We start from the raw sequence: 19,349 nt of genomic DNA on the forward strand, positions 1-19,349 counted from the left end.
AACATTTTCTGTGGTATGCTGATGTAGGTGTGTCTACATGTATTTCTAGTATCTTACATAAACAACAGCAGAGAAAAAGAACTGATATAAAACCATGCATTTTGCAGCTGTGGAACATGGATTATATGATGTCTGTAACTTTATGTGCCACAGCTGAGCTTTAAGGTCTCCATACATGACAATGCTGTGAAGATTTTTAGCTCCGCCTCCTCCAAGAGTTGCCAGAAGCAACAGGAAGCGACAACCCCAAAAAGAGTGCAGCAGGCTGGAAGAAAAAACAGAGGAGGCCGAAATCACAATCTGTTGATTGGCCTCTGCTCATCAGATCCACCGCTGGAGCTGCAAACCTCCACCCGGACCCGACCTGCCGCTCCTGACCCGCTTCTGGAGGAGTTTATACGTGGCACAGCAGAGAGCATGTCCTCCTCATAAACCTAAAGTAAAGCCTACCTGCCGCACAACACACACACGCAGGCGAGGTGAGTGTCTGAGCTGTGGTTTACATGACTGTGATTCGTGTGTGTGTGTATGTGACACTTGTGTAGTTTATATAATGTGGCACGGATGTGGAAATGGAAGTTGCTGGCGGTGATCTGTCTCTGTCGTGTGTACTTTTTACTGTCTCCCTCCGCCACGTCAGTGAACATGTAGGTGAGGAGGGGGAAAAAGTCCGTGTGGCCTGTTGTTGCTTCACTTTTTTATGCCAGTTTAATTAACAAAGGAGCGCTATGGAGGAGCACCACGTGTCGGGACAGAGGGTTCCTGGCCTGTGTCTGCCTCCGCCCACTGGTCTGCAATGTCCGGCTGGATTAAATGAATGAAATGTGGGAGAGAAGTTTGGTTGATGATCGATCCTGACAGACTGGTGATCGATAGCGGCTGTTGGAGGCCTCAGTGTTGTGAGACAGCAGTGAAACTTCAAGGTGTTGTGCTAAAATCTGCCCCCCGCTCCTTCCTCTGGTGTTGTGAGCTGCTCTCTGTCACTGGGGAGGAGGAAACGGGGAGATGTTTTTAGGGTGACAAGTCATGTTACAGCCTGACCACTTCCTGTAGGACCAGAACAGCTTTGACATGAGCACCACATGAAGACAGAGGAGGACTTTAAGCAGACTAATTCTGCAATCCAGTGGGGGTGTATGAGACCAAGCTGTTGTTTTGTTCTGGATTTCCCCCTGTAGTAAAATGAAGGTGGGGACACAGATCCAGATGATACTAACAATCCAGCAGGCCAGATTCGTTAATGTAAGTCAAGAACAGTGATGCTATTATAGTTTCCATCCAGAGAGCACTCACAGATTTACTTTCAAACAGTAAAATGTCTGCCTCAGTACATATCTAGGTCATAATTTGAAAAAATGTAAGGAACTATTTTATTTTTCTTGAGTATTTCCATTTTCTGCTACTTTATACTTCTGCCTCACTACATTTAAGAGGTAAATGTTGTACTGTAACACATTTATTTATTAACTTTAGCTACTTTGCAGGTTCAGATTAATTATACAAATATAATTAATAATTACAATGTGGTATTATAGATTGGGTTTGAAGATTGACAAACTACCCAGCAGATTAACTATATTAAGTCATTCAAATCAGCTCCACCATTACTAGCTTTAACATTAAAGCACTGCTTCACACATTAATAATTATAATCCAATAATAGCCTTTATATTAATCTGAGATTGAACCATTCTTCCTAATGAACACCTTTATTTTTTGGTACTTAACCCTTTGAAACCTGAGCAATTTAACCCATAGAAATAACCCATAAAATTTGCAAGAAATTAGTGAGGAAAAAAAAGAAAGTTAAAAACAAACAAGGAAATGACCTGGAAAAGTGCTTAAAAATTATAATACCATAATCTTTAATATGTAATAACAAATATTATAAATGTAGTATTTCCCTAGTGTTTTCTTTGGGACCTAGTTTTAAAAATAATTTTCTAAACCTTTTATTTTTTTTCTTCTTCTTTTTTTTCTTTTTTTTGGCAGCTTGTGGGACATTGCCTTTTTCCCCCAAATTTTTTTTAAAGAAATTGCACCGAAAGCTCCAAAGTTTAAATACTTGGGAAAGGTGCTGAAAGCAGCACAAGAAAGGTGATGTTGCTCCAGGTTTAAGTATATTTTAATGCCAATAGGACTTTAACTTGTAACAGTATTTCTACATTGTTGTTTTTCTACTTGTACGAAAAGATCTGAGCACTTCCTCCACCTCTGCATTGAAGTAAAAAAAAAAAAAAGAAAAATCAAGTGTTGATTGAGCTCTGTTTTGGTTATCAAGAAAAGAACTTTCTGCAATTTGACATTTGACAGCAGAGGCCTGGAAATTCACCCTTTTCTACAAGGCCTCTTTCTTCCTCATCAAGTATTGTCTCAGTCTTTGTGGCCCTCTGTGTCTCTGCTGCCTCCCACAGCAGTTGCCTCACAGTCTGCCTACAGTGGAAAGTTGCAAAATCAGCCTAATTACTTTTTATTACGCATCCAACATCTGTGACAATCTATGAAGTCCTAATATATGATCATATGTCATAGCTGTAGGGGCTTTCTGAGAGAGCGAAGCTGGTGCTGCACCATCATAACACGGCCATTTTATTAGTAAGCATTTCAATGCATTTTTGATAGTTGCATCACACCAGAATGTTCTGGGAAGATTATGGAAGTGTGTTAGTATTATCAAACATCATAAAAAACATTGGGGGAGCATTTTATAACAAAAATAAAATAGAATAAAAAGAAAGAAAGAGAAATAATATAATAAGAGATTTACTTGGTTATTAATCCCTTTCTAAAAGTGTTAGTGAGTTCTGTTTTGTTGGTAGCTGTATAAATGTTATTTTAATTTTGCCTGTAACCACTAGACCATAATTGATTTCTGGTTTTAATTGTTAACATAAGGCAGACTGTGTGGTCCTTTTAAAGTAAATTGTTGCTCACAAATTCTAGTTCAATATTTAGGACAGTTGGGATCCCTCCTCAGTTGCTCTTCCTGAGGTTTCTACCGTTTTTTCCCCCCGTTAAAGGGGTTTTTTTGGGGGAGTTTTTCCTTATCTGCTGTGAGGGTCCAAAGGACAGAGGGATGTTGTATGCTGTAAAGCCCTGTGAGGCAAATTGTGATTTGTGATATTGGGTTTAATAAATAAATTGATTGGTTGATTGATTGATTGTCACCATTAACAGTTGCCTGAAATTTAAAACAATAAACTCTATTTATATTCACATATATGATATAAAAACTAAAGTTAGTGTAGTTAGTGTATCCTACTAACTAACTCACTGACTAACTAATTGTACCAAAAGGTAATTTAAAACAAACACAAGCTCTTTTTTTATTGAATAATGTACAGTATCAGTTCATGAACTTAGATTCCTGCAGGGTTGAAACGAAAGTTTATTGGACACACATACAGTTGGATCTTTCTCTGTATGTAATGATTTTGTAATGAACCTCAATAAGTCAGTGATAGGTCACTGGGTGTGTCTTATATGTAGAAAATGGATACAGGTTGTTGTGAGTAGTCAACTCAACTTCATTTTGAAGTTATGAAGAATCAGCCACAAACCTTTATGACTTGAATTTAATTTGTTTGGTCGAAGCATCATAACAAGAAAGTCTGAAAATAAAACATACAACGATGCTGCATTAAAATGTTGTTTAATATTGGTGGTATTTTCGTTCTGTTTCTTCATGTTGCTGAATGAAGGCAATTATCTTATTTCGAAGGACAGTTATTTGCAGTCTTATTTCTCAGTTGAGTTCTGACATGAATAGTGTTGACAGGAATTTGTATTTCTTGCACATACCCAGGAATGCAGACGGCTTCTCGTCCGCAGACACTGTGACTCAACTATCTTTGCATAAGAGGAAGAAATGTGGAGTGCTTAATGTGCATAATGCAACACCCCTTCCTCATATTAACTACAGTTTATACTGACCACTTCAATACTTGTGGTTTGGGAGCATATCTGAATATTCAGACCCTTGGCTATAACATCGTTAAGCCTTATATTGTTTAATTTCACATTTATTTTCACAAGTTTATAATCAAGTATTTCACCCAGTAAAGTAAAACTGAATACCTTGAGATATAATTAACCATATTGGGTTTCTAATGTTGGGTAGATTAGTTGACTACAGCTCTGGTGAGATTTGCACACAGGCTGTAACTGTGATTCATCAGATCATCTAAATTTTAAAAATTAGCCCAAAAAAGGCATATGCACTGGTATGCGGTATATTACAGCGTTCACCAGTGGCTCTGTGTTCATCTGTTTTCTTCTCTGGGTTGATAAAGCAACTGTGGATGCAAAGTTACAGTCCAAACAGGCTGTCAACAAAATTATTTTACAGCTGTTTCGGGAGTTAGATTTTGGAGTACCAGCTGTGGGGAATGAAGAGACTGGTATACAACAGAACAGAAGAGAATGAAATCCTTGTTGAAGTGTTTGGCTTGCAGTGGATTGTGTTTCTGCTCTTTTGTTGCTGCACTTTTCTCACTCTCCCCTGCAGAAACAATTTTAGCTGCAGCCCCACTTCATCTCTTTCACACTTTGTCTGCCCTAACAAGTCCACCGCGATTATAGTTTACACACAGTGTGGTGAGGCATGACGCTGAAATGTTTTCTATGGACAGTTTAGTATTTTATTCATGATGATCTTTGATTAAGATATTAAAATTAATGTTTTATCTGTAGAAAAGATAAAAGATAGAAGTAAAAAAGTGGTGAAAATTGCAGTTTCCTGGAGCCCAATGTGATGTATTCAAACTGCATATTTTATCCAACCAGCAGTTCAAAACCCAAAGATATTCTGTTAACTATAATTTAGGAAAAAAATGAAATGTCAAAGCCTCACATTTAAGAAGCTGGAACCAGCAAATGTTTGGCATTTTTGTTTGAAAAGTGACTGAAAGGACACATTTTCTTTTGGCTGACTGATGGATCAGTAGACTAATCCTTTCGGCTGTGGTTGCATCCATTTTTCTGACTGCAGTATAAGCTGGCTTAAAATTATGTTAGTTGAAGATATCAACACGAATCTATCACCTATGGATCAAGATGTCTTTGTGGATTAAAGTATGAAAATTGATAAGCAGTGGGCAATGGTGGGTAGTAAATAAATAATACTGGAAAAAAGACAGTACACTTCCTGTTTCTTTCAGAGCTTGAGATCAGGTTGAGCATGAGTGGAGAACAGGGCTTTAATAGTTATTTTTCCCTCCATACCAACAAATCAGTCGCGGAGGCAGATCTCAATCATTTTACAAAAATTCTGAGCATCATGATCAAGGTCAAACTACAAAGGATCTAAAGGCAGGCACAGTGGTTTCTTAGGCAGCCATCGCTCACCTGATAGGAGGGATGGGGTTGTGAAGATGATGCTGATGCTGCTCTGTCTTTAGAATAATGAGCATTGACATTTTGAACTTAGCACCTCACATCCTCAACCCATGAACTGTACTGGAAAAGCCCTGAAGGCAGCAGGAATAAGAGGAGGCAGAGGAGCACTGAAGCACCACTATTAAATAGGACGTAATGCCTGGTATGAAGGTGACAGGTGTCAGTGTTGAGTAGGTGGAAGGGGTGCACTGTATGGAGGCTTGAACAAAGGGAAGGAAGGAGTGGGATGATGCTGTGTCTCTGTGGTTGTGTGCTGATGGATGGCGCTGGTGAAGAGGCCAGAGGAAAGTTAGAGGGGACGGGACAGAAAAGCTGTTTTGGGTTGAGTGGTTGAACGTGCTTCCTGTGCTGGCAGAGTGGCGGCCAAAAGTCCTTCATCAAGTGTATTTGCTTTAAAATGGCGTCTCGTTCAGTGAGTCATTTGACTTCTATCAGGAGGTCAGGTACTTTGTCCTGTAGCTCGCGGATTATAAAACATTTGGCGAATGTAGAAGAGCATTGATGAATTGCTCTTTGGATATGTCTAAAAATATTTCACATATTTCAGTGCTTTGCACCCGAAGTACCTGGAGAGCTCTTACGAGGCCTTACTCTAATAGAGGCCAGCACAGCTCGCCATAAAATGCTGTGCATTAAGCTCCAAGCATAGTTGACTCCTGCCGCCAGAATGGTTAAAAAATGAGAAGGGTTGTATATTAACAGCCACTCTGTTTCCACTGAAAAGGTGAAAAGTGTGAGTGAAGCTGTCGTTGCCTCTATATGATGTTAAAACTGCACCAAACAACATTTTTAATTTAACAAGAGGTCAAATGGCCATGTGCATATGAATTATTGCCCTATGCAGTTTACCTCAGCTCTTCAAAGCATTTTAGTGTCTTGTAGCTAATTGTTTTGGTTTTACAGCTCTTAACTTTACTGTTTTTTCTTCTCTCTGCTCTCATCAACATCATTCCCAGCAGTATCAGGGTCTTATAGACTGACTGCACTGCCAGCATCAAACAGCAGTCACACTAAATAGGCAACTAGCTGGTGGACATAGTGGAACACTTAGCAGCTAAAGAGCAGGACATTTCCTCTCAGAAGTCGGTGGAGACCAAAACTGAGCTAAAATGCCGCCAGCTGGCTGGGAAAAATGACTACAAATGAATACTAATATCCAGGGTTTGAACAAAGTGCTTGAGGTGCTTGAAGTATTTGAATTTGGCACTCTGTTCAGTTTAGGAATAGATGGTACAATCCGTTGATGCACATACTGAGACTGTTATTGGGAGTAATAGTGCCGCCTGTGGGTTTCCGAGTGGGGGCCAAAGGGTTACGGTTAGATGGACAGAAAAGTAGGAAAGAGCATAGGTAGATAGAAAAGTAAGAAGGAGCTAGGGGAGGCAGAGCCAAGGAGAGACGTCTGTGTGGACTGAACACTCCCCTGCCGGACTGGGCCGCACACTCTACCTTCTCCGTCTCCCCCATTTTGATGAGGGCAGAGTTTAACTGGTCAATTTTGTTGCACATACTTGAGATTGTGAGGGAAAGTTGGAGCCAGGGAGGGCAAACGCTTCATTGGGGGTAATCAGGTGAGTACTCTGCTTTACTGGTGTGTCTATGATAGGCCCACAACACCTCCAGAGGGCTCATTGGCAACACCTGGAATTTAAGTACCAAATCTAAAAATCAGACATTTATACATTAGACATTAAGATAACAAAATGATAAAATACTTAATTAAATGTTTTAGAAAATATTTTAAACCAGGAAATGGAGATCGGCTGTGCTTGCAATTATTTTCTAATGTTGTTTGAGCAGTACGAGCTGCGACCTGCTCTGTGCTCTGTACGTGTTCCTGCTTTTTTTATTCCTTGCCAATCTCATGCCTTAACTGAATATTAATAATCAGTTAATTGATAGTAAGTTATGTTTAAGCCCTGGTAGCATGTGTTTGCTCCATTTATGAATTTGCATATTTCTGTTGCAACATAAGCTCGTGGAGAAAACAATTTAATCCTTGAAAATAAAAATGAGTGCTTGAAAAAGTACTGGAAAGTCCTTGACTTCGACTTTCCCATGTCTGTATGAATCCTGAAAATCACTTTGCGTCTGCTGAATGTGTAAATAGGTTACTGTTTGCTAGCATCATTGCTGTTAGAAATTTGAAAGGTGATATTTTTTTCAGTGTTGTGTTTATCTTGTATTATTGCCACCAAGGGATCAACAAAAGAAATTAAGTGAAGTAAGGAATAATACAGCGAGCGAGTCATTATTGCGAAATGAACCGTGACTGCGTGATGAAGGTCTTGCATCATTGCTGCAAATTATCTAGCTTATTACACGGCTGCTTACTAAAGAAATTAATAGTTTGATACTAAATGTTGATTTGTAAATTATTTATTTTGCTTCTGCTGCATGTCTCTGATGAGAAGTGCATCCACAGCAATGGTTTGTTATTCACAGCAACAATCTGCTAATCAGAAATACCCATCAGACCAATCAGAATTGAGTGTAAGCCCTGTAATAATGCAGGTTTAAAATGTCTGCCTCCATTTTAATGTTTAGCAGTAAGTGTTTATAGCAGCCTGATTGTGTTAAATGCTCACCTCCCCGGTGATAACTGAACTTTATCGACCCCTAACAGGGAATTGAAACCTGATTTTATAGGCTCTAATTAATATAGATGATAGAGTTGGGCAATATGATGAAACAGAAGCAATGTGTCTACTGTGAGATAAACTACTGTAGCGTAGCTATAGTTTAATTATCTCTGGTTGTGTTGGGAAATGTTGCAAATCAGCAGACAGAGCTGCTTCAGTACATTATTTGATTTACAGGATCTTTGTATCACAGTGATGAAGTAATCCGATGTCTTTTAGGAATTTAACTCACTGGATGAGACAGTCCTATCCAGACATTTTATTTAGACACAGTTTTACAATCTTCAACAATATTTGTGTAATTGCAAATGTTGCACATTCAGCACAGTCAGAATAGCCGAGTCAGCTTCTTGGCACATCATCCAGGTTTTTGAGCTGTACAGCGTGTCCCTCTTTGATGCTGCCTATTCTGTACACAGCAGTGCTCTAACCTCTACACAATGACAGACAGCATAAAGCAGCAGTGTTTTACAAATGGTGTTACTAAGGTAAAAAGAAACAGCCTGTGTTTCCCTTTGTCGAGCGCAGTGTTACAACAGATTGGTGTGTTGTTATGCAAACTGAGAACTTACATGACTGCACCACATACAGATTATCTCCTCCTCAGACACTGATGAGGGTCAGAGGTCTGCTGCTCCATACATGGCCAGCTGCTCCGACTGATCATTAGATGAAACTCTCATCCACGCTCCTGCACTACTTTACTTGCACTGAAGCATCCTGCAATATCTTATTGTATACGCAGCTTCTCACAGCCAGAGAGGGCTGTTCCTTATCCAGTACTGAAAGTTCATTATACTGGTTCACTGTGGTGAGATGTTTTTTATGTCACTTGGTCCACCAGTTTGTTGCAGACTTGAATAACTCAACAACTACAGGATGGATTGCTATTAACTTTTGTTTTTACGGACATTCAGGTTCCTAGACAACGTATCCTAAGAACTTTGGTGATCCTGGACTTTTCTCCTGCCGCCATCATGAGTTGACATTTGTGTTTTTCATGCTTCCGCAGTGGCAATAGCCCTGGTTAGATGCATTATGTTTTTGGGTTGTCCCTCTGTCTGTCCCATTCTTGTAAACTTGATATCTCAGGAACGCCTTGAAGGTATTTCTTCAAATTTGGCACAACCTTCCACGTGGACTCAAATATGAACTGATAAGAATTTGGTGGTGGAAAGTCAAAGTTTTAGGTCACTGTGACCTTACAACACACAGTTTTGGCCATAACTCCAGAATTCACATGCTAATTATGACAAACATGTCACACAAATGTCTATGTCTCTAAAATGATGAAGTGATGTCACTGTGACATCATGTTCTGCAACTCAGAAGGTGAGACGTTTGGTCGGATACTGAATTGGTGACACTAATCTTGGGTGCCCACCTTGAAACTTTGCTGATTGTTTAGATCTTATATGCTGTCGGGCCAAAGATGTGTGTTAGACATTCACGTGTTAGAATTTGTAACTTCTTTGACGCAACATTCATATTTGAACTGTCATGGCTACAACTTTGTTTTCTCTCTTGTTCCTCTGGTTGTCCACTGCAAGCTCATTGTTTAGCTGATGTTGAGCTTCAGGTGATTGTCGTTGCACCATGTGACAAAGTTCTCTGTCAGTCCTCTGTACTGATTGAAGACAGCGTGTTTCTCTGCTAATTATTCACTGGAATCATGTCAATATAGTGATAACTTCCATTTGGCCAAAAAATACACTGAATGCCTGTTATTAAATAACTTCAAAATCTTCATTACATATATGAGTCTGGACTGACATGGCTGTAAAATGCAGGTACCAGGTAACTATTAGAATAGGCAGTACAACATTAAAATAAAGTGGTGTGCAAAGTACATACAAGACAAAATAATCCAGATGCATACTAACATAATGCACATAGCTGTAAACTCTGTCTTTGCATGTAAAGAAAACATTAAATATTGAGACATTTGAAGAAAAGGAAAACAACCAAAAAGACTAAAATAAAGACACCAGAAATAGAAAAATTATGTCATGTCCTTTAATCTCATTTAACCCTGTGCTTTGAGCTTTACTTTGGGGATTACAGGCTGTTTGATGGTTTTATGTATTTCTCCCGCTTTGCATATTTTCACTTTTTTCTATTTGAATCTTCATCAAGGAGCAGCGTACATTTTCTTGCAACTTTATTTTTATACTAATTCAAAGTCTGTCTACTGGGTAGGTTTGAGTTTAGGGTCATTTTAGTTAACATGGGCAGTCGATCCTAGATGAGAGCCAGTGGGAGGGGGGTCTGTGTTACTTTCTGTTGTATTATGTAGTGATGTGTTTAAAGTAAAGCTAAAGTTTCCAGTCAGTCTCTGTTTCATTTCCAGTATTTTCAGTAGAACAGCTCCAGGCTGCAGATTTGTGTGATGTTTAAAAATCTCTGCTTCCTACTTTTTTTGAGTCGTTCATGCACTTGGATTTCAATTTTTCCAATAGAACTTAAAAAGTCATATATATATATATAAGAGGGCATGTGGGCTGCTAAGAACAAGACAAGTCTTTTTTAATTTTAAATAGAGCACTGAAAACTCTACATACATAATTTATAACCTTATATTGTCTTTTTATTGTAATTAATAGCATTAAAAAGTTTTGCATCTGATTTGATTTGATTTGTGTGTCATACTCTGTCTCCAGTCTGTTTGATATTGGCCATGGCCCACGGCACCAGTATCCAGTATGAGCCTGTGGCAGAGATCGGAGGAGGCGCATACGGGACAGTTTACAAGGCCCGGGACACAGAGAGTGGGCAGTTTGTGGCTCTGAAGAGCGTGCGCGTCCAGACAGACCAAAATGGCCTCCCGGTCTCCACAGTCAGAGAGGTGGCTCTGTTGAGAAGGCTGGAGCAGTTTGATCATCCCAATGTGGTCAGGTGAGACAGCTGTCAAAGTGCTGTGCCATCTACAATTCACCTTGAACACCTCTTATAGAAGTCACTGTTTTTGTTGTGCATTGCAGACTTATGGATGTATGTGCCACCCAAAGATCGGACCAGGAGACTAAAGTCACTCTGGTGTTTGAACATGTGGACCAAGACCTCAAGACGTACCTAGAGAGAGCCCCAGCTCCAGGATTATCCCCCAACCGCATTAAAGTGAGAAATGGAACAATTTCTGAACAAAACTGCATAATCTGTCAAATTGATCAGAAGGAAGCAAACTGGAAAGAATGGAGTGGGTTGTTTTGTTATTTAGGGCCTTTTAACCAAGTTTTAAAGCAATCTCTGTCGAAATATTTAGTTACAGTTGAAATATTCCTGTGTGTTTCTGCAGGACGTGATGAGGCAGTTACTGTGCGGTCTTGCATTCCTTCACTCTAACCGCGTGATGCACCGAGACCTGAAACCAGAGAATATTCTGGTAACCAGCCAGGGCCAGGTGAAGCTGGCTGACTTTGGCCTGGCCAGGATCTACAGCTGCCACATGGCCCTCACTCCTGTGGTAAGAACTCACCTGGACTGCACCAGTAGTGTTTTTTGTATCGCATATACAGCGTTTTCCAAAGCATATAATTATTTATTTATTTATTTTTAGTTTAAAAAAACCTCAAGCCACTGATAGTTTGGTTGAGATAACTAATCTATCATTCTGATCTTTTTCGTGTTCATCAGTGACTCAGCAGTGCAGACATGTTAGCTAATTCAGTTTCCTGATGAAATAGCAAGAGTGTGATGTGTTTTTTTTCCCAGTAGCTAACTGTAAAACCTTGGTTAGAGCTTTATTGAATTCATATTTTTTTTCCAGTTTCAACTACACTTATGAGGCGACTCTTGAGCTAAATGCTAACTTGTTCACAAAGATAGTGCTAACATGCTAATGTTCAACAGGTGATAGCTACCAAGTTTAGCATCTCAGTTTAGCTTGTTAGCATGCTAACATTAGCTAATAAGCACTGTGCACAGTGCACAGCCTGTGACTTGATATTTGTAATGTAGTAAATAGTCACATGGATGGTAATGCTCTTAGGTCTGAAAAGCCATCTCAGTTTAGCTTATTAGCATGATAACATTTGCTAATAAACAGTAAACATAGTGTGCAGTTTGTAACTTGGTATTTATACTGTAGTAAAGATAATTTAAAAAGAAGGTCAGCTGGAAGGTAGGAAGCCTTAAACCATCTCAGTTTAGCTTGTTAGCATGCTAACATTAGCTAATAAGAACCAAGCACAGTGTACAGCTTGTGACTTGATATTTGTAATGTTGTAAAATTAATTTTTAAAGAAAGGTCATATGGAAGGTAATGTTCGTAGGTCTGAATTCATTTTTTAACTAGAGTAGAGCTGTTAGGCAGCTCTTTAGCTAAATGCTATCTTGTAGACAGGGAGCATGCTAACATTTGCTAATTAGCACTGAACACAAACAACTTGTGACTTGATATTTATACTGTAGTAACGATAATTTAAAAAGAAGGTCACCTGGAAGGTAGGAAGTCTGAAATCATCTCAATTTAATCTTGATATTTGTAATGCAGTAAAATTAATTTTTAAAGAAAGGTCATACAGAAGGTAATATTTGTAGGTCCAAAACCATCTCAGTTTAGCTTATTAGCATAATAACATTTGCCAATTAGTACTAAACACAAAGTACATTTTGTAACTTGGTATTGATACTGTAGTAAAATTAGTTAAAAAGAGAGGTCACCTGGAAGGAGGGATGTCTAAAATGTATGGTAAGCTTTGGAAAATGGTCAGCAGAGCCAGAGCGGCAGATTAAACACAGTTAATTTGTTGTTGATGACCTAAAAGTCGCAAAAGAGTACATAATTTCCTACATGTCACCATATGTTTTTGTTGGTTACTGATTTTCTCACTTGCATTGAAATGATTATACAGATGATGGATTCCATGTTTGTGTCTCCCAGGTGGTGACACTGTGGTACCGACCCCCCGAGGTTCTGCTGCAGTCCAGTTATGCCACACCTGTGGATATCTGGAGCACCGGCTGCATCTTTGCTGAGATGTTCAGACGCAAGTGAGTCACCAGGGTGATGTTCAGATAAAGATGACTGGCAATATATGTATAATCCTGTTTATATGTTTGTTATGATCAATAAGTTGTATTTTGAAAGTATGTGCATACCTGTGTCAGTGTTAAAATCCAGGTTTAAAAATATGTCTCTCAAAAACATGAACAGATTTTGATATAATTCCGTGAGAAGAGACGCCTCAGGCAAAGGAAGAGTGCATTAGATTTTGGTAGTGATCTTATTAAGTTACAAAGTAGCAGAGATTCGATTACATATATCCTGAAGGTACCTTTGCAAGGTGCAGGTTTGTGCTTACAAAGTGAGTTCTAGTTTTCTGTAACTCCCCAGGCTAGCTCAGAGTTTGAAAACCACGTCTCCTACGAAATACATATATACCTGTAATTTGCTTTGCCAAACACGTTTTGGAGGAAACGGCTTCTTAGATTATGTTCTCTGGCAATGTTTTTTCAATCCAGAGAGAATTGCATCTTTGTACTGCATATAAATAATAAGGGTAGGGTGCACAAAGCACAGCCTCCTATTTGTTTGTTGTTAGGTTTAGGTTACTAGGTTGGGGAAAGATTGTGGCTTTGGTTAAATATTAACAAAAGTCTTGTCCCATCTTGTGTTTCAAGTGAACAGATGAAATGAATTAACAACGAACAGTTAGCTTATATGCTAAATATAAATGTTTCCACATTCTGTTGTTTGAAAAAACATCTCCTTTAAATGCTAATACAAACTAGCTGTACATGAACATAACTTTTAAGAGCAAGGTCTGCACACAGAGCTTTTCCTTTTTATAGTCCCAGCCATACTAACACTATATTATGAGTCATGAGAGAACATTGAACACTATACAGTATGATACTGATCTTCTTGGCAGAGTGAGGTATGTATTAACGTTAGACTCATTCTCTCATTGACGATAATAGGAACACTCATTACCTGGGGATGTGAGTGTCCAGATTTTAACTCAAACATATCACACATCTAAACGTCAGAGCAGCCGTGATGAGTTTGCAGAGGGTTCAGATTTTATCTGTAAATGGATCACATTACGAGGTTATCAGAAGCTCCGGGGAAATCTGGTCTGGAACTTCAGACTGTCGGGAGGTGAAAGTGGGGAAAAACAGCTTTGCTTTGCCACACTCATTATGTTATGGCACATACATGTATTTTATTTCAGCCTTCTTCCAACCAAGTCTGCAATAAATTTACTCTGAAAACTGCTATAGTTTTACTTTACGTCTTGAAGTCAAGTGAAATCATCATCATCATGCATGTTGATACAAACCCACTGACAGCTCAAAGACTTCAACACATCCAAACATGACTGGTGTGTGCATGCCCACAACAGTTTGTGCAAGCAAAAGCCTTAAAGTGACTGAAGCTTTTTAATGCTCATTAGTCTTGTTTGCAGTGTCTCTCCCTGATTAGCTTAGAACCAGTGCAGTGACACACACGGTAGCTCCATCTAGTGGTACAAATGACACAATGCATGAATACAGCGGTCAGCTCCAGTATGGAGATTCATGCTTCGAAATAATTACCTTGTGCGTAGTTAGTGATAGTGATGATACAATCATTTGTTCATAGTATCATTAACAAGTTTATGTAGGTAATATTATGCAAGCTTATTCAAACAGTAGAGTCATGAAAGTCAATGCCAAGCTGTTAATCTGTGCCTAAAGGACATCATGTTATTGTTTGCCCTCCTGCACAAACAGCAGTTGCAGACATGTGACCTTATACAATGTCTGCTTCAGTCTATTAACTTTGGTACAAACTTCCTGTCTGTTAGACCTTTGTTCTGCGGAGAATCAGAAGTGGACCAACTCGGCAAAATTTTTGAGTGAGTAAAAAGAAAAAATAGCCTCCATCACATTTACATAACTATATGATTCATATATTATACCTATTTTACTGAAAATTCTGTTTTATTTCAGAGTTATTGGCCTGCCACCAGAGGATGAGTGGCCGACTGACGTAACACTCTCAAGAAAACATTTCCCCCCTCTCTTACCTCGCCCAATCACTGACTTTGTTCCAGAGATAAATGAGCAGGGGGCGCAACTATTGCTGGTAAGACTTCACCATGAATTAAAATTAAAGCCTGAGTCCATCCCTCCTGGAAATTGATTCATTTTCAGCTGTATATAGAGTTGAAATCAGGACAGTAACAGATCATTAACCTCAGACTCCAGAGGAACTTTCTCTTTTAATAGTCTGCTGATGTTTAACACAAGCCACAAAATCTTCACTGGCGCGCTGTTAGAAATTCTCATGACTAATGTTACCTAACCAGCTGGTTAAACCGAGAGGAGAGAGCAGGACACAGCAGTCCCATCTGAACTTGGACAGTTTTCTTTCTGCATTATAATTTACAGTGCCGGTAAAATTGAACATAAAATGTAAAATCACATTTTTCTTAAGTGGAGTAGTATTTAATTTAACAAGAGATCTAAAAAACAAAATATACAGCAAATGTTGCTTCTCTGGACAAGTGCTTTCACAATACCTTTTAAAGTAAATGGTATATTTTATTTTGCCGCTCTCTATATAATGTAGAAAATAAAGGTTTAAAGAAAAAGTTTGGTATTTTTCAGCTTGGACCCTGTCTTCCCATGGTTTTGTGACTAATAAGCTTTTCACACTACATTTAGCCTCAGGCTAAGGGAGCTGTCAGCCCGGGGCTAAAACAGCATCCACACCGGTACAATCCTGACACATTCCAAGCAGACTAACCCTGACTTAACCCAGGGCTTGCTGGCCTTGCTCTGGAGCTTGGTTAGCCCTGGATTTTCAGGGTCAACCCCTGAAAATGGAATTAAACCAGGGCTAAAAGTTGTGGTGTGAAAACAGATCTAAGTGAACAATCGAATTCTATAATGTTAACATGAGTTACGTGGTCCAACAGAATTTTAATCCACGGCTAATAGAAGTACAGTATGAATCCTATAGCCCTGGGCTTAGGGTAACTGTGGTCTTAACAGTGTGTGTGTGAAAATGGGCTAAGTTTAGATAAGAGCCCGCTCTTAGTCCAAGGATGACGACAGCCCTGGACTAAGAAAACACAGTGTGAAAAGCTCAAAATGGAAAGAATTTTTATATGGGTACAGTATTGAGTGAGAGCGCTGTGAAATGGGCTGCAATGTAATTCCCCAGTGTTCTCACTAAAAGTGGTCGGTTTTGCTATTCACAGGTTCAGACTGTTATTCTAAGTGTTTGACAACATTATGGAAATGATCCTACAAAGAAATAAAACATTGTTTTTAACCTTTTGCTTGATGCCATCTGTTTGTTATCAACTCTTGAAATACTTACGAACGAGACTTCTCCTTGAGTGAGACTTTGTTAGGCAAACAGACTGGATAAAGTGAAAGGCAAAGAAAAATGTTTATTATCTCTGTAGGGTCCTTTCCATAATGTTGCTGGACACTTATAATAACAATCTGAGCATGTCAGTGACAAAAACAAGCACTTAAAGTGGGCATACATTCATGTCTTAGTTGCCCCAAGTGGTTATATTGCAGCCTCTTTGCAGCTCCTGGCTGCAACGCTCTGTCTCAGTACTGGATTATTTCAAAAAATCGTTGTTCCCATTAGTCACTTAAACACAAAATGTGGGAAAATGGGTCGAGGTTGAAAAATACAGAAGCTCCCCTTTTAAGTGTGAAATGAAAAACACGATTTTAGGCAAGAATTTGTTCAAGTATCTAACTCCTATTGACCATAGAAGGCTAATGAGTTATATTAGCTAATTTTTGGTGACTTTCTTAAACTTCTTTTTTTGACCAGTAACTTCCTGCTCTTTCCACTGGTTGCCTGGCAACTGTCCTGGCCAAAAGATAGTATTGCACATAACCCTGCATAAACAGCATATTGTACTTTATCTTTGATTTTTAAATGGCTTAAACAGATGAGATATAAACATGTTGATTAGAGATCTTTTGAGTCGCTGGTAGGTAGATTTTGTTACCTTTGGGCAGAGCCAGGTTTGCTGATTCTCTCTTGTGTCCAGTCTTTATGCTAAGCTAAGAAAAAAACAGAGAGTGATATTAACCTCCTCACCTCACTCTCAGCAAGAGAGAGGATAAAGGTATTTCTCAAAATTTGGAACTGTTCCCAAGACCTGACGCAGATCTAATATCCTGCTATTCTTTCTTCCACAGAAAATGTTGACCTTCGACCCTGTGAAACGAATATCGGCCCTGAATGTCCTTGAACATCCATATTTTCAGGATCAGGAGACATTGACTTGAAACGATGCAGTGAAATGTGCAATGAGAGGTAACAGTGTCTAAGTTTAGACCTGGCCTAACCTTAAAGGATTCAAAATTTATTCAGTGCATTACCTTTCAAGACGCCTGGGTTGTGCTTTGGGATATTTTTTTTGTTACTCCTACATCAAAAAAGGATTAAAGCCTGAGAAATGGAATAAAAAAAGAAGAGGAGTGAACAGACGGATCACTGGCATGCTTTCCGACGTCACAATTAATGATGTTAACATGTCGTGTCTTCAAGGACAGTACCAGTGTTTTTGATGTCTGATTTATGTATCAGTCCCGTCCACAGGGACCGATGCACAGAAACGTCTGTCGTCTTCTCTGAAATGTTGCTCTTGTTACTTTTGTACAGCGTTTAGACAGAGGGAAGCGGAGATGTCGTCTTTTCTTGTTACAGGCTGAACATAGCCTGACAGAAGTGACACCTCAGGGTTAGAAGAGCCAGTCGTTAGTGATCGTACTGTATTTTTGTTGATATTTATCATACTATCATACTAAAGGAACAAAAAGACCATGAATTTTGTGAAAATCATGAGGAAATGAAATAATAGTCTGAAATATGCAGAAGAAAATGCACAAGAAAGACACACATGACAAAAATACTGGTATTGCCCTTAAATATTGCTATAAATTGTTTCTTTTGTCTGAGGACTGAAGGGTTGGACTTCATTTCATTTTTAACAGTTTCTGTCTGTTTGCTAAAACCATCTTAAATCAACCAGCACTGCAACTACAAATGAATTAAAAAAAAATGTAATCACATTCAGATTTCATTCGTGTATTATTATACAGATGACAGTCCGTATAACATGGATAAACGTGATTCTATGAAATATTTTGTGAAAAATACAATGAACTATATCAGATACTAACAAATAAAAGTTAGCGTCACAATGCTGTTTTTGTTTTCTAATACTGACCAAATAAACAGTTAATGAATGTGGCTGTCTAAATCAGCAAGAGCTGATTTCTCGTACTTTCTTTTTTCTCCTGTTTTTTTTTTAATTTTTCATTTTATTTTATTCTTTTTTTTTTTTTTTTGCAGATTAGTGTTTGCTTTTCAAACTGGGGTGACCAAATGATTTACTATTTCACGTTCATAAAGTACTTGGAAGATTTGCAAGAGATGGATGCTAAAAAAATAAATAAATAAATCGATCACGTATCCTGAATTTAGCTCATGATGATATTCAAACTCCAACGAACAACAACGTTCAATTCTACATTTCCCTTAACATAACTCAATAGTTTCCCTTCCTGCCCACTAAATGACGCACCTTTCAAACCCCACCCCCACCCCACTCAGGGTTTATGTAAATGTATGTAAATTGGCATTTTGCAGGGTCAAGCCCCAATGACATCATTACAGGATATTTTCTTAGAAACATTGCAGATTTTCAACCAGCTCAGTGTCATAGCAGTGTGGGCAGTATGTGCAAATGAACTGTATTTGGCTTCCCCCATGCTGCAAACCCCAGAACTCCCTTCCCATCTAGCAGAATTATGTGAACATGTCATGGAAGTTGGTCGCGTTTTGGGTCACCCAGCAGTCAAATGAGCAGAGAGTTTCAGGCACTCGGAGCACAAGGGGAAGCACACAGTTCATCTGCACACACCGCAATGACACACACCTGGTGGAAAATTGGCAGTTTCCTTTTAAAAAAAGCTCCTTTCATAACCAGAGGAAATATTGAGTACTTTCCATGCTCCAAAGCCCACCTTGAACTGGTCACTGTGGTCACAAAAAAAGAGAATCTGATGAGTTAGGTTAACAATTACTAAAAACTGTTAAATTTCCCAACATTAAAGAATGTCAGATTGTATTGCCCAGTTATTGGCCAACATTTATACACAGTATAATTTAGACCTAAAATGACATAAAGGCTGTTATTAAAGTCGAAGGAATGTTTGAACATTTGTGGAAAATTGGCCTATTAGCTTTCTTGCTGAGTAAGATGAAAAAACTGAAACCATTCTCATGTTTGTATTGTAGTCTAAATATGAAGCTACCACCAGCAGCTGATTAGCTTAGCA

At 38.8% G+C, this 19,349-nt stretch overlaps 1 protein-coding gene across 1 annotated transcript; it reads left to right on the top strand.

The window, feature by feature from the left end:
* The first annotated feature begins 226 nt into the window (after nucleotides 1-226).
* On the top strand, nucleotides 227-18,255 carry cdk4 (cyclin-dependent kinase 4). Its single transcript, XM_049584240.1, has 8 exons — nucleotides 227-479; nucleotides 10,700-10,934; nucleotides 11,021-11,156; nucleotides 11,335-11,502; nucleotides 12,922-13,031; nucleotides 14,831-14,881; nucleotides 14,976-15,111; nucleotides 17,202-18,255. The coding sequence occupies exons 2-8, from the start codon at nucleotides 10,717-10,719 to the stop codon at nucleotides 17,289-17,291; spliced, it is 909 nt and encodes a 302-aa protein (XP_049440197.1). The 5' UTR covers nucleotides 227-479; nucleotides 10,700-10,716; the 3' UTR covers nucleotides 17,292-18,255.
* Nucleotides 18,256-19,349: the final 1,094 nt, after the last annotated feature.

The sequence above is a fragment of the Epinephelus fuscoguttatus genome, linkage group LG1 (assembly GCF_011397635.1).
Source record: "Epinephelus fuscoguttatus linkage group LG1, E.fuscoguttatus.final_Chr_v1".
Classification (NCBI taxonomy): Eukaryota; Metazoa; Chordata; class Actinopteri; order Perciformes; family Serranidae; genus Epinephelus; species Epinephelus fuscoguttatus.